This window comes from Nesoenas mayeri, assembly GCF_963082525.1.
Source record: "Nesoenas mayeri genome assembly, chromosome: 17".
Lineage (NCBI taxonomy): Eukaryota > Metazoa > Chordata > Aves > Columbiformes > Columbidae > Nesoenas > Nesoenas mayeri.
The window spans coordinates 4,377,095-4,403,648 of NC_137565.1; the positions used below are offsets into that span (position 1 = coordinate 4,377,095).

Consider the following 26,554-nt stretch of genomic DNA (forward strand, 5'->3'; position numbering starts at 1 on the left):
CGGAGAGTTAACGCAGCAAACACCGGAAAATAACCTTAACAGATGGAATTGCGGTTAATTACTGTGAGCAATTAAGCACTCGGCTTCGCTGCGCTCCTCTCTTAGGGGGGCTCGGCCAGGTGGCCCCGCTGAGGGCACCCCGGGCTACTCCAAGATCTGCGGCTGTGTTTGCCTTGTGAGAGCAGGTTCTAGCATCTATCATGTGTTACTCGGTGTTAAATAAAGCGAAATTGCCTTTGTGACGTGCGTGTACAACAGGTAGGTAGAAATCGTATGAAAAAGTAGGTAAAAATTACATAAAGTAGCTACTGAAACTGAAAATCTTAAGTATAGAGATACTGTGGGATCCTACGAATAATTATTAGGGTTTAATTTCTAGAGCACCGGTTCACATTTAATCTAAATTGATGCTGAGCAAATGTTGGGACTATCTTATTGCATGAGCGGGATCAGAGCGCAGGCTTTCAAAAGCCTCTGGGTTCCCAACCCTCTGCATCCTTGACCTCCTCCTGCACCCCAAGGGACATAGAAAGTACCTAAACCCATGGCTGGGGGCTGATGGCTTCGACACGGCTCCTCTGCTTTGCTTTTTGCAATTTTTTTATATGGATATTGAGAATAAACGTGTCTCTACCTTCATAAGTGCTTGTTTGCTGTTGTCTGTCCTGGGCCAGCAAAAACGGGGAGTGCTCTGATCCCAGTACAGATCAAGTAAATTTCAAACAGTCTTTTTATGGCTTCCAATCTCAGATCAGTTAAAAAGAGACTGAAGTTTTTCTTAAAATATGGCATTTTTTTCTTTACTATTCCTGTGTGCTTCTACCAACAGAAACATTCACAATCATCAAGTTTCCCTTTGCATACCTAACCAGTTACTTTCTGGGTACTATATGAATGTCTTAAATATTAAAAAGAAGATAAAACACATTAAAGCTCCACTTTTCAAGCCTTGCCAGTCATCTCTTTGGAAAGATCCCTATTTTAATGAACCATGACGTGAATAAAAACAGGAGAGGATTGAGTTCTAATTCAGGATTTAAGGCAGTGAGTTTCTCCTTCTGCATCTGCCAATAACTGTTTGCAGAATCTTGAAAAATCGTGTAATCTTTCTCTAACATCTCGCTATTTGCGGATGATTGAACTTTATTATCATATAGAAGTGTTGTTATAGGCTATATACTGAAGTGTGGATTCCAGATGTCTGTTATAGCAAGTGCATTATTAATTCATAATCCTGAAAAGATGTATGCATATGTTGACCTTTCAACCAAGATTACTCAATCTTAAAATGAAATGCATGTGTACATCTGTAGGATTGAGGCCAGAGCACTTGTACAAGATAAATGGATGTTACTAGAGAATCATCAGACCAAAAACATATAATCCATCCATTCTACAAAAGTCCACCAAAAAAGACAGAACAGATACACTAAAGAAAATAAATTCATTTTTCTTTCTTTTTTTTTTGGACTTGAGCAATCTGAGACTTTTGGTGTATTCAGCAAGCTCACTAAAGACTGTATTAACCACATACACCTGGAAAGACCAGAGCACATTACTGAAGTATGGAAATAAATGCATTTCGGAAATAGCACTATTTCAATCAATTGATTCCCAAAAATATAAACCACGTTTTTAACCTTGTTTTAAGACAGAAATGATTTCTCTTAAACTACAATTCATTTTACCATTGAAATAGTACTGGAATCAGTGTATAAATAACAAAAAAACTGTCTCAACAGAACTAGAAAGAAAAAAAGGGGGGGTGGTAGGATGTGGATGATGAGAACATCCACAGCTGCATTAGATAGGATGAAGACATTTAAAAGCAATATTAAACCCGTGTGCTTCAGGCCACAGGTCAAGTGCCGGCAGATGAGTGTTGGGCTCGTTTCCCCTCCAAACGGGTCACGGCGCAGGTTTCCAGCAGTGCCGGAGCTGGGCCCTGACAGGCGGTGCCCGGCACAGGCAAAAATACCCCCCAAAAACATTTCACCTATAAATACCGTGAAAAGGGAGCAGTGATTATTGAGAAATGGACCAGTCTGAACTCTATTAAAAGAAAGAAACAAACAAAAAAACACCACCAACCCACAATAAAACTTTTTTACTGGATGTTAATGTAACTTAATGTAATCTTAAAATGTTGAGATTAAGCTCTAATCATGACAATGGGCTGGATCCTGACCTTGTTAGCGTGAAGTAGGAGCTGTCATTTAATTAAACTTGTACTGCAGGGCTCATGCTAAAATGAGAACTTGCGCTTGGGAAGGCTGTGTGAAGAAATGGTTTAATTTCACCCCTATTAAGCTTTCAAACATAGATATTTCAGAGTGGACTGAAATAATCCTAAAGCATTTTTTAAATTATCTTTTATCCTGTAAGACCCACAATTCCACGTGATGCCTTGGGTTAACATGGAAGACTAGATATTTAACCATTTCATTGTTTTATGAAATAAGTTTAAAATTACACTTTTTTTTTTTTGTGGACATGACAGGTCAAACACTTTCCTCTGCGGATATTCCACGAACTAAACTTTAAGCTCTACTTTAGATGAGACTTGCAGAGATGCTTGTCTTAACCTCCTTGCTGCTTGGGACTGCTGACAAACCTTTATGTGCCTTTTGCAACATCTAATGTGTTGTTTTTAATGCAGATCTACCATCATTTCCATTTTGTGGTAACCTGATTTGGTTTTGGTACAAGAACAAATGGAAGTGATGATTTGCATGCGAAGCTGGAAATATGTTTTAGAAAAACTGCTGTGAGAGGGTAGCACCTTTGCATGCTCAGTATCGTATCACATTAATCATATGGTACATGGTGAACCTATTCTTCTTATTCCATCCTCCTACAGAAAACACAGCAGTACATTTTTAGCAGCAAAAAAATGATGAGGATCCTTGTGACAGTGTGCAGATTTCTCAGGGCTTTCTGGAAAGAAACTTGGACTTCTGCCACGTGCTCCGATTGTGTTCATGCATAAATGATCCAGAGAATGGGTTGACATTGCCTCTAATTAGGGGTAATAACAGCCTGCTGCTCAAAGAGCCAGTTCCCTTTCTCTTGCGTGTGTGTCCCTCCTTTCTCCTGCACTAGGTCTGGTGTTCGTGTAGCCACAGGGTAAGTCAGTTCAGTGACCTGATCCAGAAAAAAAACGCACCCATTAAGAAATGTATTTATTTTTTTCACTAGGTGAATTCACTGAAGCTCCGCAGCCATTCGATGGGTGTGATCTGCGGGGTGAGCTGGAGGAGTGCAGGACTACACCCTTTTGGTGGCCTCCTGCAACTGCACTGATCAGAGGGAACATCCAACCACGGCTTTGACCTCCAGCATGATGCCACAAGAACTCCCTGAAGCATTTCTAAGAGTTAATTAACCATGGCTGACTCTTTTTGTTTCAGCTAACCCTAGAGTGGCAGTGCAGAGGTGTGTAGTAACGAGTAATTAGAGTTGGGAGTAAAAGAATTTACCCTGGTTTAGTTTGTACCTCAGAATGGAGCTATGAAATGGGACAGAAAGGGGAAAAAGGGTACACTGCTACAGTCCCAGTGTTTTAGAAGGCTTGATTCTTAATTTGTGTTTTCCTGTTGAACAAACCGGTTTTTAAATTTCTGATAGAAAAATAAATATTGTTTATTTTAAAGCTATAATACTGGGGCTTGGGGAGCCTAAAATTGCACATTGGAAAGAGGATGGTATGAGATGAGATTTCTTTACTGATTCAGTAGGTCCTTTTCTGTACTGTTTCCTTGAATGAAATATGAGCTCAACAATACATCAGTGCGCAACGTTGTTATCTTTCAAAGTCCTTCCTGATAAACAGTAATAGGAGTGATGGACAGAAGAACAGAGAGACAATAGAGTTCAAAGAGTCTATTTTAATACAACTCTTTAGAAAGACACTTAAAGTCCTTCTGAGCTGTATGTCTCTTGCAGGATTTTTTTTTAGAGAAATCTGATTTTAGGGAACAGGTCAGGCCCTATTATTTGTGCAGTAGTATTCACCCATTATGTTACAGTTCAACTGTAATTTTGCACAGAAAAAACAAAATCCTGGTTATGTACACTTACATGAACGTTTTTCATAGCTTATGAGCAGCAATGCAAAATATGATTCCACAGGAACTAAATGACAAAGACTTAAATGTTTGCTTGAGACACGGAGGAAGTTTTACATTGCTGTTTTTTTGATGGTTATCATATCTCCCAAGTAAAATGTGGTAATGAAATCACAATATGCTTGTTAGTCATCGCTTTGCAATGTGGTGCTCAGACTTAGCCTAAGGCATCAGTGGGAGACAGAAAAAGCTGATTGTGGTGATGAGGTCTTACAGCTTTTATTTTTTTAAGAATTAAAGCACACCAAACAGAGTAATATTTTATAATGCTAACTTAGGCTGGACTTTCACTCAAGTGGATCCTATAGAGTACTACTGTCACCCATAAAACAGAAAGCAGGGGGCAAACACTCCTTGGAGTCCATTTCATACAACAGCAAAGGCTTTTATGGAAAGACTAAGTCAAACTCATTCTCCTACAGAGGTGTTTTAATGGCCCTGTAGATAAAAATCTAACCAAAGTTGTTTATAGCAAGAAGACTCTGTTTATTTATTGAGGAAGAATTAAGATCAAATCTACGTGGTAAGAAGTGGTAGTTTCTGGGAATGCCTCCAAAGACTTCAAATAGTTAAGATTTTTTTTTTCCTGGATGTTTTAACTAAGTCTTTCTTAAAAGAATGCCATGTAAATGAAAAGCATTAAGTGACCTGTGATGGTATAGCCTGTCATCACCTTTACTGTGCATAAGTAAATGAACGAGCTTGCAAATCAGAGAAAGGTGTGAAGAACAAAGCAAAAATGGTAAAAGACTGCTGCATTTTTCCTGTGTGGACATAAGGTGGAAAATTTCAATGCAAAAATAGGAAATCACCAAAGATTTTGATTTCCAATGGAACTAGCATTGCAATGATTCAGCTCAAATGTGACCATCCATATGCCTGTGAAGAGTAAAAGAATCCTTGTCCAGTATTATTTCTCATGTTAAAATCAGAAATTTTCTTACTAGAAATCAACAAGTTTCTTACATGTCCCTTAATTCTCCAGACCCACAAGTTTGATGTGGCACAAGTGTTGTAATAAGCCTCACCTTTTCAGAAATCATCTTCATAACTGTACCATGTACTCGCTGTGCAGATCTGCTCTATGCCTCATTTTTTCCCTCTGTAAAATACATGAGAAAAAAAAAAATGGTTTAACGGGGTTGCATGAACATGGTAATAAAAAAATCCTTTCAACACTGCCATATGTATCTGTTGAAATGTTCTGCTTAATCAACTTTATCAACTGCTTGCTGATAAAAAAACAAGTTTATCAGAAACTCTGGGATGGCAATGAAAACCTTAATTATGTAACAAACGGGTGTATCAATTTTAATTGGAAGCGAGGGTGGGTGCTCAGACTGTTTCAGATGTGCAGGACAGATGTAGGTTAAACGTTTTAAGCTTCTTCGGAGGGGAGGCTGAAGAAGGAAGGCGGGGAGAGATGGTGCTGTGGTTGTGCTGTGAGGGAAGGCAGCGAGGAGCAGGGGACAGCCCGTCCCGGAGCGGCGCCCCGCCGGGCAGGGCCGTGCAGAGCTGCCTGACAAACGACAGATTCCAGCCAACAACACCCCAACCTCCGCCTGCTCACCCGCCGCCGCAGCCGCCCGGAGGCCGCACCCCGGGAACCGCTGGGCCTCGCTGCGGGGGCTCGCCCAGGGCAGACCCGCTGAGGGGCCGCGTCTCCCCCCGACGCAGCACCGAGGAGGCCGCGCGTCCCTCAGCGCCGCGGCGGGAAGGGGCCTCCGGAGCACGACGCCCGCCCGCCCTCAGGCTCCCTCGAGGGCTGCCGGGAAGCGGCCGAGGCGGAGCGGGGCCGGGGGCCGGGCCGGGCCGCCCAGTGGGGCGGTGCCCGGCGGGGCGCAGGCTCGCAGCGGCGCGGCGGCAGGCGCGGCCCCAGCACCGGCAGGAGCTGCCGCCGGGCGCCATGGGGTGTTAGCGCAGCTGGTGCCCTCGCTCTGCCGCCGGAAGGAGCCGCCGTGGCCGCCTTGTCCCTCCCGCTCCGCTCCTCAGCCCGCCGCCCCCGGAGCCCATGAGCCTGAACGAGCACTCGATGCAGGCGCTGTCCTGGCGGAAGCTCTACCTGAGCCGCGCCAAGCTGAAAGCCTCCAGCCGCACCTCCGCGCTGCTCTCCGGCTTCGCCATGGTGAGCGCCCGGCTCCGCCCGGCGGGCAGGGGGCTCTGGCGGGCGGCCCGCGGCCTCCCCGGCAGCAGCAGCGAGCCGGCTGCGGGGAGCGCTGCCGCCGCTTCTCCTCTTTCCGACCGGAGGACTCGCTGCCTCCCGCCGGGCTGGTGGCTGCAGCGGGGCGGGGGGAGGACGGGGACGAGCGCGGCCCCTGAGGCGGCGTGTGGCACCCGGGGCGGCGGGAAGCGGGGCGGGTCCTGGCGCCTCTTCCCGGGCTCGCCGGGCCCGCCCCGGCTCCCAGCCCTCCGGGCAGCCGGGCCAGGGCGGCCGGGCCGGGCCGGGGAGGAGGCGCCGGTGCTGCCCCGGGAGCAGCGGGGTTGGGGAGCCCGGGAACTCGCATGGGCAGCCGGTGTTGTGCGGAGAGCTGTCATGCCCAAGGCAGACGCTGCCTCACGGCTGCATCTCCGCCGAACGGCTCCGCTACTTCGTGCTGCTTTGGGGTTTTTCGCTCATTTTTCGCGCGGAGGATGCTCGGCGTGCCAGGAATCACACGTTCCTCCCGCTGGCTCTCATGGGGTACCGTGTAGAGTGCTGTAAATGTGGATATCAGCATGTTTTTCATAAGTTATTATTATTTTTCATTTCGCTCGGCGCTCCGATACCAGGAGCACCAAGTCCTTGGTGCCCCCGCGCTCTCCCCAGGGCACAGCCGGCACCTGGACACAAGCGGGGCTGCGCTTGAGCTACTTTTAGGTAAATTAAGGAAATAAACTGATCAAATTGGCGGTGTCCCCCTGGTTCATTACATCCGTCATTAGTCGTCTGCAGTTAACGATGTTCTTAACTTGTTTCTTTAAGGAAATCTGGAGTGTTGCTTAGTTTGGAGTTCTGTGCATGTTTTCGAAATGTCGTCTTTGTTGGTATGTTTTTTCGTTTCGGGTTTGGTATGGAAACGTAGTCCAGTAATCCTAATTATGTCAAAGCTGCAGAAAGATTGAAATACGGTAATTTACAAGCCTCTTCGTATGCCCTGTCCTCTAACATACTAAGCTGCTAACTCTGCCGTCAGCCCCTTTATTCCATCCGTGTTACATATGCTTCATAGTTGTAAATACCGAATTGTACAGCTCTGATATGTTTTGGGTTGATTTTTGCCCCACTTTTCCCAAGGTATTTTCACCCATAAAATATATTCCCCTTAAGAGCCATTGTTACAGTCCGAGGATGCTGTTTGAAAACAGCAGCCGGGCTGCAGCAGCTTCTGACGGTCAAATAAATGTCACCGGCCTCCTTCAATGACTAAAAACAGCCTGGAACTCCTCGGGGTGACGGTGGCCGGGGGTTCGGGTGACTGACAGGCGGCTGTGTGAGTGCAGCGGCATATTTGAGTTGGTTCTCCTTGGGTAACATGCATCAGGCTGGTAGATCATACCCCGTGTCTGCTAATGAGTTTTCCTTGTTGTGCGCCCGTTCTCCTGGGTCAGAGCAGTTTGTCGGGGTGGTTTCTTGGGTCAAGCTTTTACGTGGAGAGAAAGAACACAGGAAGAAACCTCACCCTGTAGCTTGATGGCTTTTACAAATTTTATGCGTCTGTATAAATAAAATATTATTATTTAAAAGTCATACTTAATCTCTTAAATCCGTTTGGATTTTCTCTAAATATATGCTATGTGAACTCTCTGTCCCACGGATGGATGAGACGAAGCTGCTTCTACTTGTTTCTCGGTGCTTTAGAAGAGTTCCAGGAGTTCAGTGTCCTGCAGCTGAAAACTGCTGCTTTTGAATTGATGTTGTTTAGGATGTTTCAGGGAAAAGCCATTCGTTCCTACCAACACAATCTCTAGTTGCCAGGAATGTTATGTGTGAACATTCATCGTACTTTCATTTTCCGGATGTTACCCCTCTCAAAAAAATTCACTTTTGTTTTTCGCTTTAACAAGATCTCGCTGGAAATCAACTTGTAGCCTCGTTGGTTTTGCTATGACAGATGGTCCTGTAGCTGAGACTTCCTAATCTATTTTCAGAAGAGCTGACTTAACTTTCAAGTATTTTTAGATTTCTTTTGAATAACTTCGCTTATCTTTTGAAGTTGTCCTTCACAACTCTGACTTGAAAAGCAGAGTTCTGTCACATCTATGCATTGTTTATCAAATTCAGCAGATTCTTTGGCACCTGATGTTTGAACAAAATGCTGCTAAAGTACAATCTAGTCTTGGATCTGAAGCTTACAACAGCAATTAAGCATCATTGTTCCTCTGTTTTCCTTATCAACACAAGGAAGAGTCTAAATGACACATCCAGGACCACCCAGCAAATTGATGGGAATTGTCCGGAATGTGCTCGTTTCCATGCCAGCCCCATTCATCCCTGCGCTTAAATAAACAGAACTTGCATCCTCTGCCATGAGCTAAGTGTATCCCTGCTCAACTTTATTTGTCCTAATTTTGTGTATGACTGCAGCCATTTTGCAGAGTTTATTCCCTGAAGACTAGTTAGCGTACCCTGGTTAAGTGATGCATGGCCCAAGTCAAGAGACTGCCCTGGTCACTGACGTGCAGAGTATGTAATGCTCAACCAGGTTTCAAACTCAGAAGTGTTATGCTTCCACGGATAAGACTGATTAAAAGCCCATTTTACACTTAGTTTTGTTTTAGAGCTACGCACATCGTGGTTTGCCGCTGCGTGTCAGCTTTGGAAACACGTTGATTGGAAACTGGTGTTCCAGGGAAGCTCCCAGGGTGAACCCAAGCAGTTCCCTTGTGCAGGTTTCCATGGACGCTATCAGCCAGGGACATATGCCTTAAGTTTACAGTCTTGCATTGAGTACACTTTTCCAGTTTATGGGGTCAACAAGTAATATCAACTCTCAAATAGCGAGAGGTGATGAGTTTGTAGATTGTAGTGTATGTGTAGTCCATGAAAGAACAGAGGGCTCCCTCCGTGCACCACCGAGTATTTCTTGCTTCTGTGTTATACCCCCGTTACTGATGTATGATTGTCTTTTTCCCTCCATGCCTGTCTTTATTTCTTAATCCAGTTTATCTGAACGCCGGAAATATTTTGCAGATTGTATCCAATATTGCGAGCACTCGCTCATCCCCACCGGCAGCAGCGGTGTCAGGCGCTCCAGTGCAGACAGGCTGCTGGTAGCTTGGTTGTGTTTGGACAATTAAGCTGGGTTGTCAGCATCATTTTGTCACCAGGGCTGCATTTTTGTAACCTGCAGGAAAGCATTACAGTCCTAGTTTCTTGGCTTCTGCCACCGCTCACCTTTTACATTACTATTGCACTTACAGGTTAGAACTGTGCTCTGAATAATCTTCCCACATATGAAAGGTTCCTTCTGTTTCAGGCATGAAAGCAACCTTTTGTTGCCACTCTGGTCTGAAGCGTTATACACAAGTGAAATGAATCTATTTCAGGATATTAAATGTTAAATAAAACTGAAATGTGGATTCTTCTGGTGGGCAAGTTGTTGAATTTCTTGCAATACGCTGGTATTCAGGCTGCCATGACTCTGAAATCCAGAGCTGTCAGAAGCCTTAACGTGATTCTGTGTTCAAATCAGTTGTCTTTGAAAGCACCTGCATGCCCACCTTCTTTAGGCTTACGTGAACTATGGTCCTGCATCCTAATGTCACCAGAGTCCTTTAATTTTGCCAAGAAGCTGCATTTTAGATTTACAGCTTTGTCAAGGGCTGTAGTAAATCTGTCAGTCGTATCTGCAGGGTGATCTGAAGTTAAAGTTAGCTCTTCCGTGAGCCAGGGATTAGACCAGATGACCTCTTAAGGTGTCTTCCAACCTGCTTTATTCCATGATAGTGCAGTGAGACGGGATGCCTGCAGCACCAGAGCTGCACAGTCAAGATCATGCTTGATTTTGGTCAAAGAAGCTTGGAAAGTGGTGAAGGAGAAGGTGCTCAAGTATATTGGATACTGTGCAGATGTGGGGGGGCCTGTCTTCTGAACCAGTATAGAAACTGTGAGATGACACAGGAAAACATCCTGCGTGAAACATCAGCACGTCCCTATGAATTCTTTGTATGGGTTTGGGTCATACCGGTTGAGCTCACCAGGACCCTGGTTTTGCGAGTGTTACCTTACCAGAGCAGTTGTGGTCTATGCATTTTGGAGCATGAGCAAAGGGGAGAAGAACTTGTGATGCTTTGTATCGCTGTTTGAAAACAGGCAAGGGGCCTCAGAATGAAAAATGGGGCTTTTTGTTTTAGGTGCCTGGCTCAAGCTTGGCCCAGGAAGTAAAGAACAGAGACTTGAGACTGAAAAGAGCTGGCAGTTTTTCTGCTAGTTTTTACTGCAATGGTTCCCAAATTAGCTTCCTTGACAGTTGCAGGAGACAGAAAACATGAACTGATTTTTCACTTCAGGGTCAAGCTGGAGTTACTCTGCCAAGCATGAGCACAAGGAGGCTTTGCTGTGCCTCCCCGGAGACTTTCCATGCACTTTAGTAGACTGAAATCTTTCAGGCATTCTGCATCCTACGACCTCCCCAAAAGTCTCTGTTTGAAGTGAGTTCTGAAGTATCTATTAATCCTGAATGAATAAAAAAAGAGAAGTGTTTTCTTGCTTTTTTGTCTTTCTGACGCAGTCTCAGTTACAACTGCAACTTGGTGCATTTTCTCTTTGCTCATGGGTGTCTCTGTCCAGCTCGTTGGCGTCACCATCATCGTTTCTGTCCTGTCTGTGAACCCGTGAAAAACTCCCTTGTGTCTTTTGGTTTTTATGCACGTACCCTCTAGCTTCTATCACATTTTCTCATTGCTCCATTTAAAGAAAACATCCAACTCCCTTTCTGGAGAACTTGTGGTCTGCAGAGAGTTGTTGGTGTGTTGTGGAGCTGCACCTGGTGTGTCTGTCTTGGAAGTCCAAGTGGGGGCTCTTACACTCATCCTTCGGAGGGCTGAGCCTACAAAGCTGTGATCCCTTCAGCGTCAATAGAGGTATTTTTGCAGCCACTGTAGTCTACCTGTGAAGTGGTGATGGTGCTGCCCACCATTGTTGTTATTGAGAGAGTACACTTGGAATTACAGTAAGTAACTGTGTGTTGTGGTTTGAGCTGAAGGAAGTGACGCCCTTCCTGCTCGTGGGGTAAATTGTAACAAGGGTGAAGAAACAACCACAGTCTTGCTAGATTTCAGAAAACTCTTATTCTGAGAGGTGGTTTGGGACCTACCTCCTCAACCATCTCCGCAAAGCGGGTCTGTACTAACCTGTTTGCAGCCATACAAACCGAAGCCTTGCTTGGGTCGTTCAGACTCCCATTTAAGCCATTCCATCAGTGTGTAATGGTTGTTGGTACTCTTGGGGTCACTCTTGGGAAACACCCAGCAGTGTTTAAATGAAATCTTTTTAACCCAGGAAGACTTGGATTCCTGGTCTAGACGTCTCCTTGTAACAGTTGTCCCTGTGATTCTGTCAGTGCTTATCTAGACACAGAGCCGGCCGAGGATCTGAAGGCTAATTAATTTAACTTGGTTTCTTGCAATATTTTAACATCATGCATATAATTATAGCTAAATCAGAAACAGGTACATTGAGATTAAATGTAATTATTTAGCTTTTCAGCTCAGGCTAGGGTAAGAAGAGGAAAAAAGATTTCTTCTTGATGCTCTGTTGAAATGGAAAGTATCTCCAAGACAACTGGTACGTTGTGTTTTAAGACTTTGAGTAAGAATTGTATATGCATTTATATATTATAACATAACTTTTTGTTGAGTTTCTTGTAACACTTGGAAACTGTTTGCTACTTGGCTGGGTGGTTTGGCTTATGACAATTAAAGCTTTCAATAAAGGCATTAAAATATTGGCAAATGGCCTTGAATGCCTGTTGAAACATGTCTGAAAAAACCCCTCAGCTTAGTATGTTGGTGTGTTAGCAGTTAAGAGTTCTGGTGTCCTGGAACGTGCTGGTTCTGGGAGCATAAGAAAGTGGGATCCTGCACTAGATGTAGCTTGGCTCAGATCTTGCAAAATAACGAGGTTTGCATCTTTGGTTTGGATCTTTGTTCTAGAGTCTGCTTAAATACTTGTTTTGAGTGCAAAAATATAGCTGGGAGCCCCATGGAAAGTTGTTCTTTCTATTGAGAGGCTTCTGCTCTTCAGAACTTAAAAATCCAAGAAGAGCCATCAGGACTGCGGTGGGCAGCCTGCTGCCTTCACAGGCTTTCGTGTTACAGGTAACAACTTCAAAAGACTTCTTGCAATATTCCTTCTACATATGTATGGGACACATTTTTCTAATACCCAGCAAAGTTTCTAGTAAAAGATCAAAAGCTGCCTGTCCAATATAAGACAGAAAAGAATAAATGTTTCACCTTAGGAGTCCCAAGTATGTCGATCACAAAGTTCAGCTGTTGGGATGAGCGGAGGAGACGAGGTGGTTGTGCCGTGAAGAGCTGTTGTGTGTACTGGTGGTTTGCTCTGTAACCAAACAGTGAGTGTGAAAACGGTGGCCCGTGCTCAGACCTAAATTTGGACCTAATGAAAAGGGTGCAGATTGACACAGAGAGAAATTTAAATGCGGGATATTATTTTGTCTGGATCAGATGATCTTCTGGAAACGTGATTTGAACTTAAAATCATCTCTATGCAAATAACTTGTAGGTAATTGGATCTCTTTCTGTCCTTTTCAGGTGGCTATGGTAGAAGTTCAGATAAACTCAGAAGATGACCACCCTCAAGGGCTCCTGATAGCCTTCAGTGCCTGCACCACCGTCCTCGTGGCCGTTCACCTCTTTGCACTCATGATAAGTACCTGCATTCTCCCAAACATAGAGGCCGTTAGCAATGTCCATAATCTCAACTCTGTCAAGGAGTCTCCTCATGAGCGTATGCATCGGCACATTGAGCTCGCGTGGGCATTTTCTACTGTCATTGGGACTTTGCTCTTTCTTGCAGAGGTGGTGTTACTGTGTTGGGTGAAGTTTCTTCCTTTAAAGAAGCAATCTGATAATCCAAACCAGAACAACAGTTCTACAATCACATCAGGACAGGCAGCAGCCATTGCATCCACGTCTATCATGGTTCCCTTTGGACTGATATTCATTGTCTTTGCAGTCCACTTCTACAGGTCACTGGTGAGCCATAAAACAGACAGGCAATTCCAGGAACTGAATGAACTTGCTGAATTTGCACGGCTCCAGGATCAACTGGATCACAGAGGTGATACCATCTCCTCGGCTGTTACCCATTTTCCATAAACCTGTACTTACAGAAAATAAACCCACTATACTGCTTCTGCCTTGTTATGTTGACTCCCCTGCGGATCAAGTCCTCGAACTGTTGATTACTGTTTAAAGAGAGGTTATAAATGTTGTTCTAACCCTTTAGAGAGGATAAACGTTCCTTTCGTAACCTTTTGGCTGACACCGGAGGAACGGGCGGTGGGCCGTGCTCGCACGGCACGTGCGTCCCTCCCGTGAGCGCTGTCAGGTTGCTTCTTGCAGATGCTGAATGGTGGCTGTACGAACTCCTGGAAAATAGCACTGTAAATTGGGCTGTTTGTTAGAGATGGGTAGAGAAGCTTGTCTTTTCTCTTTGTTTGATGTTGGCATTTACTAGAAGATACTGCTTGTCCGATCCATATTGCGTGGCATGATACAAATTACTTGGGATGTGCAGCAATTAGCACTTGGTTTTGGTGCTAGCGCTGTTCTCTCTGGAAAGCCTGACAGATGGTAGAAGTGAAAGCTTTCCCACCACTTCCCCCAGTATGTTTTGCTGCCAAGTAATTATGACTTCACTGATTTCTCCAATGCCTTTTCCCCTTGGTAGTTACACATTTTATAACTTGCTAAACACCCATGACTAGTTTTACTGCAATGTGGTATGGCCACATGAGTAGGAATGAGACTCTACTCTACTCTTCCTTGGAAGAAAATAAAAGCAATAACTGTTTTAAAGTTCTCAAGAGCTGGCAAATATTATCTGAAGAGATAGATTTGCCTGTTTCCCATTTAGGAATCTTTTTTTAAAAAGAAGGAACTAGATGGAAATTACCACTGGATATTTTTTTTTGCTTGAAAATCAGAACCACTGCTGGGTTTTTTTTCCAAGCCAAAGTAGTAACTATTTTGTACTTTTCTATTAAAAATATATTTTTAATAAATCCTCAGATACAAGCAGCAAAAGGTGCTTTCTCTGCATTGGATTCCCAAGTAATTAGCTCTGCCTTGGTCTTCCTTGTTTAGAAAAAGTCTTCTTGGTGAAGTGTTGTATTTAATAACTTGTTACACGTTCTTTTTGCTTCCGAAAGACCTGAAAGACTACTGCTATGTACATTTATTTATGACAGTAGGTTCCTTGTGATTAATATTGCTGCTTACTTTCAGACACACGTCTGTGACAATGAGGCTACTGTGCTGGGGTGTTTTTATTTCTTCTTTAAGTAAAAACTTCCATTTGGTCTCTTAGATAAGAGGCCTGTCCAAGAGAGATTGCAGCAGCTGTCCTGGGCCGCGTCCGTCATTCTGGCTGTGTCTGGAAGCAGAATTCTTTGGAATGCGGTTCTTCTGTGGAGCAGCTTTGGGCTTTAATGGGTAAAAGCTGTTTTTTGAACACAACCTGAGACAGGTTTCAGGTCTAACAGAACAAAACTTGGCTTCCTACTGTAGCTAACACTGTGGAACAGGAATCTGGGAGTCTGCAATTAGAGAGGAGTGAACGTGACAACACGGCGGAGCTGTACCCGACCGACCTGGGCTGAACGCGGTGTCCTGTGCCCGACCTCCCTCAGGTTATCTGATGTATTGACAAGCAGCAGGATGTGTCCACATAGGCTGGCAGTGTGTTTGCTGCTCCAGCACCCTCATGAAGCGAACGGGACCGATTCCTCAGGTCAGCACCACCACACAGTGGGAAGTGTTGACGAGGTTGCCCGTAGTGTGTTCGTATTCTGAAAAACAACCATAAAAAACCTGCTGCACTTTTTTGGGGGTTTGTTTTCAGTGGCGATCTTGGTTCACAAGCAGAGAACAGCTTTCCACTTGCCGTTTTCACAAGTCCTTCCAGCATCCAGAGGCCAAACTGGATTTTCTCCAGCTCTGCCATTAATTACATTGTGCTTCGAGTATATTCTATTACTGCTGTAAATCTGATGATGATGATGATAATTGTGGCTACAGTCCCATAGGTGTTCATTGATGGAGCACGGGAAGGGTTATGTTAGTAAAGGCATTAATGAAGCAGCATTCCAAAATCTTAGTAGTAGGCACAAAATGTATTTTCCCGTCCTTTCCTGGAATTCCCATCCCGTCTTGTGGAAAAAAGACTCTTAAATCACCCCCCATAAAGGAAGAAAACCTGACTCCATATTCATACTAGAGAAAAAGGTTACAAAGGTGCTGTCAGGCTTAAAAATTGGCTTCTGTCCATAAACTGTGTATTTTAAAGTTACATTATTTTGAATGGAAGTGCAGAAGATGTATTTTCCAAGTTTATTTTGTAAAATTCTGTGCTGACCAGGATAAGTAGCTGAATTCTCTTTTTGTGTGTGGATCTTTTACAAAGTGACAGAGGAGTGTGGAGGTTTTGGGTTTGTTTAGGAAATACAGAATTAGAAGCTAATGGGACAACCTTCTTTTTCACTTTGTCGAGCTGGTAGGTTCTGAACTAATTGAGCTGTTATTACAGCTGCTTTTCTGACTGTTTTCTGCACTTTAAGCCATGATATCAAGTATGTTTCATTTTCCAGCTGTGGAAATGGTCGCGGAAGTTACACCTTGGGCACGCTCTGTGCCCCATGCACCGACCAGACCCACACACACGGATCTGAAGGTTAAGAGTGCACTTAGAATTTGGGTTTTATCCCTTATTTATACTAATGGTATTACGCATTTACCTCAAGCATTTTAAACATCGGTTATTGTATATCACTTATTTAGATCTCAAATACTGTAATGCAATAAAATGTACTCAATTGTTGCCAATTATTTGTTATCTACAGGCCTGCAATATGCTTATTTTCTCTATATGCCTTATCTCTTCAACTATATTGTGTAAATCGTAGCTGTGTTTCTGAGGATCTCGTGAATGTGCATAATATGAAGATAAAATTTCCTCTTTGTGCAGGCAGGTATAAATATGAGGTAGTTAATGTGCTTTTCCTTCTGTCAGCGCTGCTTAAATCTTGGGACTATTTTCTTTATCCAAAATAAGAGTGGGGGGAGGTGGCCCCTGAGCAAAACCACCCACAGCGTGAAGTAAACGTGGGTACCCTGGAGGGAAAAGTGACCCCGACCCCCACACCACACACCAGAGTGTGGATTTCAGACTCAAATGAGTAAGTAACCCCCGGATCGTGCTCTTATCTTGCATCTTTTTTTATCTTCAGCATCCGGTTATTCATCTTGGCTGTCATCAAACATCGCCCGGGCCTCTGCTAAAACACCATCTGGATCAGCCAGTTCAATCTAAATAGAAAGAACACAAATCCGTTATGCAGTGTCATTGAAGAAGCTTAAGGTTTATAGACACGATTAACAGAGACTCTCCCGTGTATCAGGACGTTAGTTTATATTGCAGCCTTTCAATTACTCTTTTGGAAACCTTGCTACACTTTCCTAACTTTATTAGCACATTGAACATCACTTCATCTCCTTGAAATAGCTCTGGGTGTTCTCCCAGGCAGAAAACATCCAGTCCTTGTCTTTGTTACACCTTCCAAAGCCTTGGCTCCAATAATAACAGCAGATACCCCAAGTCCACCACATTGTCTTTCCCCGTCTGCAGTTATGTTCAAATCCTGCCTCGACACAACCCCATCACCCTCACTGGATTCTATCAAAGTTTGTGACAATCTCTCTCTAGTTTTCAGCCGTTTTCTGTCCTTTTTGTTGCTCGTATTTGCTAATGAAGACAAGCAGTGACGCTTCTCCCGCACAGAAGCTCAGCAGAAGCTGACTTTAGTCCAGTGGCTGCTTGCGACAGTAATTTGGCAAAAGGTTTATGAAAATCTGAAGTCAATTTTCCTCCTTTTATCTGTTACTTCACATTCTGAGATCAATAAATCTCTTCTGATGGAAAGCACAATAACAACAGTGAAAGCTGGTGCTTGCTTTTTGCTTGCAGAGCAGAAGAAAATTGGCTCATAACTTTGTCTTAAGGGAGTTAAATAAACAGCCACAGACTTGAACGTTCTGCATTAGTGAGGTGGCAATTCAGCCCAGGGCTGGGTTGTTCTGGGCTGACCTTTGACAAGCCTTGTTAGGTAAATATTTTTAGCTACAGAAGTGCTTCTCCTTTCACTCTTTTGCGAAATGGAGCTTGTTTTTCCCTGGTGAGTATTTGATGTTTATTATTCTGCACTGCTGTGGGTGTGCCTAGGACTTACAGGATTAACTGGCTTGTCAAAAATCTCCGTGCTCAAAGGGCCCTTGCTATAGAAACCAGATTTGAACGATTAAGGGAAGCGGAGATACATCTCTGCTGTGTCTGTCGGTAGCTGCACATGCCCAATATCATTTGCAACAAGCCCGTCCGTGGAGCTTCACCGCTGTCACTGGGGTAACGCAGTGTGGTCACCCCGCGTGGGTCTGCTCGGCTCTAAGCAAAAAGGAGCTTCCCCACATGTATCCTGCAGTAACCGTGATTGCGTTGTGTTTCATGCACTGGGATTCAAGCTGAAGACACCTGGCCAGCTGTGTCCCTTGGAGCCGTGTCCCCTGTGCTCCTCCGAAGGCACAGAGTTGGGGACAGGCTCTCCCCTCCGGTTCCTGTGCCAAAGCGATGGGGCACGTGCCAGCCTGGCGGCCCAGGGCTCTGTGTGCCCCATCCTGCGTTCACTGACTCTTTGGGCGATGGGTACTGGCTGTTTCTCTACAGCTTGTGTCACCCTTATGGGACAGGGGGAGCAGAGCCTGTCACCTCTCAGACACCCCATCTGCTCCGCATGTCCCCCAACCCCCCTGGACACAGACGAGGCCCTGGCTTGGGGTGCCTGCTAAGGGAAATACCTGACGTTAGCACTGCAGCTGCCCAGGTGTCGGTGAGGTGCAGTCAGCTTTAACTGTTCGGCTCGGTGAAATCATTTGGTTTTGACGCAAATCCCACTATTGTCTCTGCCTCTATTGTCCCCGTTTCCTTTGTGCTGCTTCAGGTCTCTAAGCAGTTCTGGTGCATGAGAACGGCATTTTTTCAGATGTAGGTGAGTGGGAGGCTCCAGCGGTGGCTGGACGGGATGTTTGTCCCTCCGGGGCCATTTAGGACACCGCTGGCCAAAAGCCTCTGAGCTTGAGCCTCCTGAGCTGGGGGGTAATCGCTTGGAGAGTGAAATGCTACCTGGAGAGCTGCCCCGAGCGCTGGTGAATGCAAACATCACCAGCAAAAATGAAATTTCCAAGCAATTACCTTCGGGATTGGATACTGAGTAGGGGCAGGAGCTTCATCTCTGCCAAAGTCGATCAGAATTCCGCATTTTGGTATATCTGCTGCCCAGATGCCTTCAAACAACTGTCCCTTATCCAAGTAGAAAAATTTCCCTGGGCCGTGCTTCTTTCCATCTTTCCAGTTTCCTTCATACCGATTTTCATTTGCTGCAATTAAATACATGAACAGACCATGACATTCGCTCCGTTTCATTAGGGGGCTACAAATGCAACCAACACAAAGAGAAAATCATCTCCTGGGCTGCTCTGAGTAATTGGGAGGGAGCAGCAGCCCAGCGTGCCGTTTCGCTCTCGCCGTGCCCGGGTTGCTGCGCCGCGGGGAGCAAAGGCTGCGGAAGGCGCCCACGCCTGCCCGCTTGGCACAGGAACTGAATTCGCCTGCTCTGTTCTCCTGGTGATACTAATTTTCTGCTGATACGTGGAGTGAGTGAGCTCAGGGTAAGACCAGTAGCTGAGTCACTCCTCACAACATGAAAAATTATAGGACACAAGTTTCGGATTTGCCACTGCAACAAATCACGCGGGATTTCTGGCTTGAAGAGGTTTGCTTGTCTGGGCAAGGAACAGCAGCACTGATCGTTATCCAGTCAAAATAATCTTGATTTCAAATAATACTTGCAGTTATGTTTTTCCTCAATGAATTACAGAGCAAGAATTGCTGTGAGTGTCTGAACAGCCCAGGCAATGAGTTACAGACTGTTTTTCCAGCTGTACTGCTTCTCTTGGTGTTTTTCTGCCAGTCAAGAGAGGTTTTTCTGGGCTCTGTGCTGCCATCCAGGAATCACGAACAGGGAAAGCAGAGCTGCAAGGGGATGGGAGCAGGGACAGGGACGGGAGCAGGGACAGGGATGGGAGCAGGGACAGGGACGGGAGCAGGGACCAGGGATGGGAGCAGGAACCAGGGAGGGGAGCAGGGACAGGGACGGGAGCAGGGACAGGGACGGGAGCAGGGACCAGGGATGGGAGCAGGGACAGGGATGGGAGCAGGGACCAGGGAGGGGAGCAGGAACCAGGGAGGGGAGCAGGGACCAGGGACGGGACCAGGGACCAGGGACGCTGGTTGAGAAGGGACATCACACCCGCAGCGATACTGGGGCTGGGACATGTCTAGGCCACCCTCCTGTTACCAGGAGAGTCCCACTGCTGCCCACTCTTCCTACACACAGTGTTTCTAAGCCAAATACATGGGGATTTCTGACCAAATTACTTAGTAGAACTATCTTTGAGTCTCATCTGAATTGTGCCATTCTTCGTGGCAAGAGGTAGCTGAAATACCAGGGCACCCTGCACAGCGCTGGGGACTGCCAGAGCGCCGGGGGACGGGGGGGAAACCAAAACTGCTTGTGGGGAGCGCGGCTGCCGGGCTCTTTGGGCAGGGTCTGCTTTGCAGGCTGGAGCAGTGGCTATGGTTATCCTCAGCTTGCTGGTGGTGTGTTCATCTGCAGCACCAACCTGTGCTGCTGCCCAGCCAGCCACAGCTCAGAGACCACCGAAACGGGGGTGAAGGGGCCATCGAGCCACCTGGCTGCCCTGCAGCACTCAGCTGCTCCCATCTCCTCTCTTCCCAGGGGACTGAGGCTGCACTGCTCACAACCGACATCCCCACGGGTGCGCAGTGCCCTGGTTTCAAAGCCGTTCGGCAGCGGGCTGTGGCAGAGGTGGCGAATCGGCGCGGTGCTCCAGCCGAGCTCGCCCTCACCGGGCACGCTGCCACTACAAGCAATTTAATCTCGAGCTGCAGCTCACCGTGACCTCCACTGAAGAACTCCTTTTCTTTCCCCATCGCAAAGCTGCCGGCATGCGGGCACGCTTCCAGCGGCTGAGCTGAATGCTTTCGGCTTGTGGGCATGAAATAATTGCTCCGGCTAATTTTAACCAAAAGGAATCCAGCTCGCAGTCAGTTGCAGGCTGCGCTGGAGGCAACCGGGCTCTGAAACGGTGCATCAGCCATGGCTCGGCCCCGAGGGATGGACAGTTTACAGCGCCGAGGGTGACTTTGATGGGAGGAAAGGAGATCAGAGGAAGGAGTTACCCCTGGAAGTGGGTGCTGATTTAATCAGGACAAGTCATCGGTTCAAAGTGGCTTTACAGTCATCAGAGAGAGCGCAGTCATGTGTGATGTGCAGCGAAGGTCAGGCTTGTTCCTCCTGGCTGCTTTGCTTAGCTAACTATCAGCCTTGAGATCACTTTCAAGAAAAAGAATAGATGAATAATAATATGGAGATAATATTTCTTCAAATGTTCCTGGAATGCAGTGCCTTGTACTGCAAAGGATTTGGATTCTTTGCTTTGGGGAAAAAATGTGTTACACTCCAAGCAAAATAAGGGGAAAACATTTCAAATTTCTATTTTTATGATGAGATTGCCCCTATCATTCCAAATTCATCATGTCCTCGCTGTTATTTCTGGGAAGGGATTGTGTACTAATGAAACCCCTGTGTTCACTCAACCTGAGCCAGTGTCGGAAGTGAGAGAGGGGACGGAGCGAACTCAAAAAGAAAACTTCTCTATTTTATTTCTGTGCTGGAAACCGGACTCCTCTTTGGTATGCAGCAGTTAGAAAGCACGGCTGGCAAAGCGCCTGGCTTGAAAAGAGAGATTTGCTCTTCTCTGACCCAACAGTATATTATCTCTAACCCTAACCATCCCAGCCATTTACATGTAAATCACAGCAAAATTCAGCTTTCATGCGTTTTGGTGTGAGCAGCACAACGCTGGCCCTTGTGCTGCCTCCAGCCCCAAACCGGGAGGGGAGGGATGACGCAGGGGAGCAGCCGCAACCCTGGTGCGAAGCTGCAGTGGGAGAGGCCATGTAGCACCCAGAAATCTGGATGGCAGGGTTATCTGGAGAGCAGCACGACACCGAATACCTCAAAGGGGGCAGGCAGAGGCCTGGGGTGCGGGTGGCCGGTACTTACGCAGCCGCAGCATCCCCAGCCCGCCGGGCTGGTCCTGCAGCCACTGCCCCTCGTAGATGGACCCGTCCTGGTAGTACATGCGTCCCCAGCCGCTCCGCTGCCCGCCGCTCCACTCGCCCTCGTAGTGCTCCCCGCCGGGGTAAAACGTCATCCCGTAGCCCTGGAGGCGGCACAGAGATGGCTGTTTAGGAGCCTCTTGTGTTGAAGGGGTCAGTGTTCAATTTTGGGACATTGTTTTTGTGATACACCCTTGCTTAGCGCTCTTCCACGTGGCAGCTGGCAGCCCAGCCCAGCGGCCGCTCTTGTGTTGAAGGAAATGAGAGACAGCGGTATAGGATTGGTTTTGGCGAATGCTTTTACTCCCATGACAAAACCCCAGCTTTAAATCTCAGTGTGTTATCATTGGCATCATTGCCACTAATATTTAGCTAAAAGCGAGTTTTACGAGTATATAAACCTGCCTGGGGATAGGCAGCACTAAAAGGACCTGTCTCTCAATGTGGGGATTTCATGTCTCTCAATGTAGGGATTTCACGTCTCTCAACATGAGGATTTCGTGCCTTTCAACGCTGACCATGCTGCACACGGTGTGTCCCAGGCTGGGCAACCCCTTCCCTTGCCCTGGGGCAGACCAGAAGTCTCTTAAGCGGTGTTTAACCATTAAAATGGTTTTGCCGGGGACCTCAGGAGGTGTTTGTCTTACATGTGTTTGTCATTAGGTACCCCCTGTACCAAGGAGTGATACCACTAAGAAATATTTACATATTACAAACGAGTTTTCCCATAGGAGTAAAGTGTTGATTTACCTCTGAACAGAAAATAAAGTCAGTTCTGAAAATAACTGATTTTGCTGAGCATTAATTATATTAAACAGCATGGACATAAAGGGAAGAATTTCGCAGAAGAAAAAACACCCTAGGAATATTTGGATGTCATGATAAATCTTTCAGCAAAGCTCAGTCATCCAAAATACCTCCTCAAAGAACAGGAGGGGAAGCTCCATCCAAGTGAGTGGAGCCACAGAGCCACACGCCAATTAGAGTGTATGAGGCTATTAATGTAATTTAAGAGGAGACCCAAAGGCGAACAGAAGGTTTCCATTGGCAGATCAGAAAACATTCCTGCCGGGATTTTGCACATAGGATTGCAGTCATTTTTACCAGATGACTTCCTCATTATGTTTCCTTTAGAAAAAACAGTGATTTATGTGACAGGCTTAATTTCCAAAAGAACTCTGTCATTTGTCTAATATGCTGTAAAACTCCCAGAAGAAGGTGCATTTTCCTGCAGTGCTTATAACACAGGATCCTGCGCCTGCCTCAAGGATGAGAGGAATGGAAGCGATGGGTGGGAGGATTAAGACCTCAGATACGAAACCTCTCGTCCTGCTTGGCTGAGCTGCAGGTGAGTCTGAGCGGCGATCGCTGGTGGGAGGTCGGGGCTGTAGCAGATGGGTGGGATGGGTCCCTCCCTTCCAGAGGGGACGTGATGGGTGACGGAACATTCTAGGCATTTTATAAATGATGGATTTTTACTCTTGAAGCTTCCTGGGCTTTCTGCAAGTTCAAATTAAGAGCCCACGCCTGGGGGGAATGTTTGTTCCTGTAGCTTCTGCCTGGAATCTCACTGCTGCGTCCCTATTGCCAGTTGTGGGACACGGCGCAGCTCCTGCAGCGTCTGACCTGGAGATGTAACCTCAGGAGCAGCAAAGCTGGGAGGGCAGGGACAGAGGGCTTAAACACCAGAGCTTTTCACAGAATCAACTGGGCTGGAAAAGACCTCAGAGATCATCGAGTCCAACCCTTGGTCCAACTCCAGTCCGTTTATTAGATCATGGCACTAAGAGCCATGTCCAATCTCAGTTTAAAAACCTCCAGGGACGGCGAGTCCAGCACCTCCCTGGGCAGCCATTCCAATGCCTCACCACTCTCTCTGCAAAGAATTTCTTTCTAATATCCATCCTAAATTTCCCCTGGCAGAGTTTAAGCCCATGCCCCCTTTTGATTTCATTTTCCTGTTCCACATATTTGTTTCCCTAAGCCTCTTCAATTCAGCCTTGATATTTGAAAATTCAGTATTGTAAGTGATCTTTTTGCACGCGTACACCCAACTCTGCCCATGTTTTGGGGAGCCCTGCTTCACCTCGGGCAGGCGCAGAAATCTCACTTACGCATTTTTTGTCATTTTTCCACCAGCCCGTGTACACCCTCCTGTATTCCTTGGTTATAGGGTCAGGAATGCTGTACGAGCCGTAGCCATCCCGCTTCCCAAACTTCCAGTCACCGCTATAAATAGCTCCGGTGCGTTTCCACACCTGGGTGCCTTTACCTGTTTAACAAACAAGAGGAGCGATGGGGAGACCATTGTTTTCAGGGTTTACGGGGCTCCCTGCACCGAGTTATGTCTGCGATTCAGTTTAGTTTCCCAAATTGGATGCATCGTTAATCTTGATCAGGAGCTTCCTGTGTGGCCTTTGCTGAATGTGCTTAAATCTTTCCAAAACTGCTTGTAAACAAGCCTGTCCTGCTCTGGCTGCTCAGGGCTCGGTCAGGGTCTCCTTCCCCTGCCCCGTGTCCTGCAGCACCCACCGCAGCTTGAGGATAAATTCATATTCCTGAAGCCAAGTGCTTTTCAAGGCCAGCAAAGCACCAGCAGCCCTGCTGCGCTGGGCTTTGCTGCAGCCAGGGTGCGTGGGGCTGACTGCAGTTTGCTGTGTTTGCAGGGGATTTTTGTACAAACATCTATAATCTAGATATTTCAGGTAATTGCCCCTAGGTGCATGCAAAAGCTCTTTAAGTCGCCCATTAGAAATGTGTTTGAGCGGATTTTTGCATGGCATATATAAAACACACACATATACAAATACATGAACAACTGCTGATTGCTCCCTGCACCTAGGGACTTTTGTAAAGGCATATAAATCAGTACTTTCTCTCAAAATGATCTGTCTTACCATGTTTCAAGTTGTCCAGCCATTCTCCAGTATAGCGATCCCCATTTACAGCATAGACCGTGTGTCTTAATCCACATTTCTGTGCTTTCCTGTCCCATTCACACCAGAGAGGCTCTCGAGCCCTGGGGTATTTTACAATGGGCATATTTTTCGTGGCTGGAGAGGAAAACAAATTGTGGTCAGCAATATATTAGAGAGAAATTACAAGGCAGGTATGAACAGAACAGTCTATTTGTGAGGTATGTTTTAATACACATCCGAGTCAGTGATTGACGTCTGGATTTGGAGGGTAAAGCAGAGATACAACAAACAGAAGGTATCTAAAAATACTGAAGTACCAACCAGCACTATCTGAGAATAGGCTTGCAGAATAGCCTGGCCTGCTAGGGAATGTTATGTAAGTCTCAGGAGGTTGGGTCTGTGATGGGCATCGGTCTCAGCGCCCACCAGAGGCCTCGGGGAGCACGGGGAGGCAGCTCCTCCGGTTGTTTAAGCAAATGGTTTGCTAGGAAATATCTCAGGACACTGGAAAGCATCCACAAGACGGAGCAGGTCAGGGAGCCGGCCGGTGTCCCTGGGGAGCACCAGGATCTGGGGCACCTCGGACACCCGGCAGTGAACGCAGCTCAGGCTCCTTTTCTGTGCACATATCCCTCCTGCAGGTGCTGTGTAAGAAGGGGTCAAAAATCACGTTTCTCTCTACCAGGAGGCTGCGGACTTGCCCAGGGCAAGGCAAGCTCGTCAGTCAAATAGCTGCCAAGGAAGGGGCTGCTGAAGCAAAGCAGGTTTTAAGCCCAAAGGCCAGGCGGGGATGAGGGGCATAGCGGGTGATTCGGGTGTCAGAGATGTGGAGGGAAAGGATCAGTGCAGGGGAAGAGGGGGGAGAAGAAGCTCGTTTGGCCCATCAATACAGAGAGGACAACAGTGGGGCGCAGCGCGGTGGCGATTTTCTGATATCGCCTGTGGAACGGCTGTTCGGCGCAGCAGGAATGCCGGCACGGACTCGGCGGTGAGAGTGGTCTCCTATAAGCCATAAATAAACCCCAAAAAGCGGCTGTAGAAGCAAAAAGCAGGATTCTGTGAGTGTCATCAACATTCAGAGCTCTGCTGGAGCACCGTGGGGTGGGACACTCTCTGATTTTGTCTCCTGGGCTCCCCCTTCTGTCCTGACCCGCTGGTCGATGCTGTGTCTGGTGATTTTTCTGCCTCTCTCCCTTGCTGGGTGTGAGTTGAGCTCCTGTTCCTGCTGTACCGGGGGTGCAGGGAGCCCAGCGCCAGGAAAGCATGGAGCTTGGGAAAGGAAACTGCTTCGGGCCATTGCTAGGGAATAATACCTAGAAATTATATCTAAGAAAATACAGCTAGTGTTCATCCTCAGTTCTCCATGTAGCTGTGGGAAACGGTCATTCAACAGCTATTTGGGGGATATTGTTACTAAAAAAAAAGTATCTCTGTGTCCACGATGAGCCTTCCTCCCCAAAACGCTGCTGTGTTGTGTAGTGCATGTCCCAGGTGTCTCTGTACCGTGCGGCTGCAGGCAGCGCAGGCAGGGCTGGGGTGCAGGCAGGGCTGGGGTGCGGGCAGGGCTGGGGTGCGGGCAGGGCTGGGGGACCTGCCTGGGCATGGCATTGTGAGCTCGGACCCAGGGAGGTTCCTACTGGGCTGTGGTGGAAGGAGAGTGGCCAGAGCGCAGGTTCCTGGCTGGTCTCTCCCCCTTTGGCTGTCGAACGCAGGTCCCTCCTCCACTGACCTCAAGGAGAGGGAGGAACGTGAAGACCACCGTGTTGCCAACTCTTGGAGTAGGTGTTTTGGGGATGGCATTGTCTGTGAGGGCAGCTGGAGTCCCCTGGCCATGCCACCCACCTGGGAGTGTCTTGGTTTAAGGACACCAAGGCCAGGATCTGTCCCTCGGTACGGTGGAGTTGCAGCCTGCTGCAGATGATGGTTTTTCTGCAATGCAAACACAAGATGCACAACAGCTGCTAAGTTTGGGTGCTAAGTTTGGGTGCAAAGCCCCCAGAGAGGGGAGATCTTGCCAATATTTGCCAAGG

The 26,554-nt window shown here is 46.8% G+C and overlaps 3 protein-coding genes across 3 annotated transcripts in view; 1 reads left to right on the plus strand and 2 right to left on the minus strand.

The window, feature by feature from the left end:
* LOC308047262 (lysine-specific demethylase 2B-like) overlaps nt 1–6,296 on the minus strand; it is a gene marked incomplete at its 3' end in the record, with an annotated part of 84,639 nt that extends 78,343 nt beyond the window's left edge. Inside the window, exons 1-2 of the mRNA XM_080355627.1 lie at nt 6,225–6,296; nt 5,156–5,229 (exon numbers count right to left, since the gene is read on the minus strand). Coding sequence (XP_080211753.1) covers nt 5,156–5,176 — 21 coding nt within the window. The 5' untranslated portion in view covers nt 5,177–5,229; nt 6,225–6,296. The remainder of the gene's footprint in view (nt 1–5,155; nt 5,230–6,224) is intronic.
* Nucleotides 6,012–14,060, plus strand: LOC308047140 (calcium release-activated calcium channel protein 1). Its single transcript, XM_080355422.1, has 2 exons — nt 6,012–6,252; nt 12,882–14,060. The coding sequence occupies exons 1-2, from the start codon at nt 6,139–6,141 to the stop codon at nt 13,446–13,448; spliced, it is 681 nt and encodes a 226-aa protein (XP_080211548.1). The 5' UTR covers nt 6,012–6,138; the 3' UTR covers nt 13,449–14,060.
* A 2,526-nt stretch (nt 14,061–16,586) lies between these two features.
* Nucleotides 16,587–24,648, minus strand: MORN3 (MORN repeat containing 3; the record flags this gene model as incomplete). Its single annotated transcript, XM_080355566.1, has 5 exons — nt 16,587–16,658; nt 18,595–18,779; nt 21,551–21,710; nt 23,721–23,878; nt 24,504–24,648. 5 exons carry the CDS (start codon nt 24,646–24,648, stop codon nt 16,587–16,589), a joined length of 720 nt encoding a protein of 239 aa, XP_080211692.1.
* Nucleotides 24,649–26,554: the final 1,906 nt, after the last annotated feature.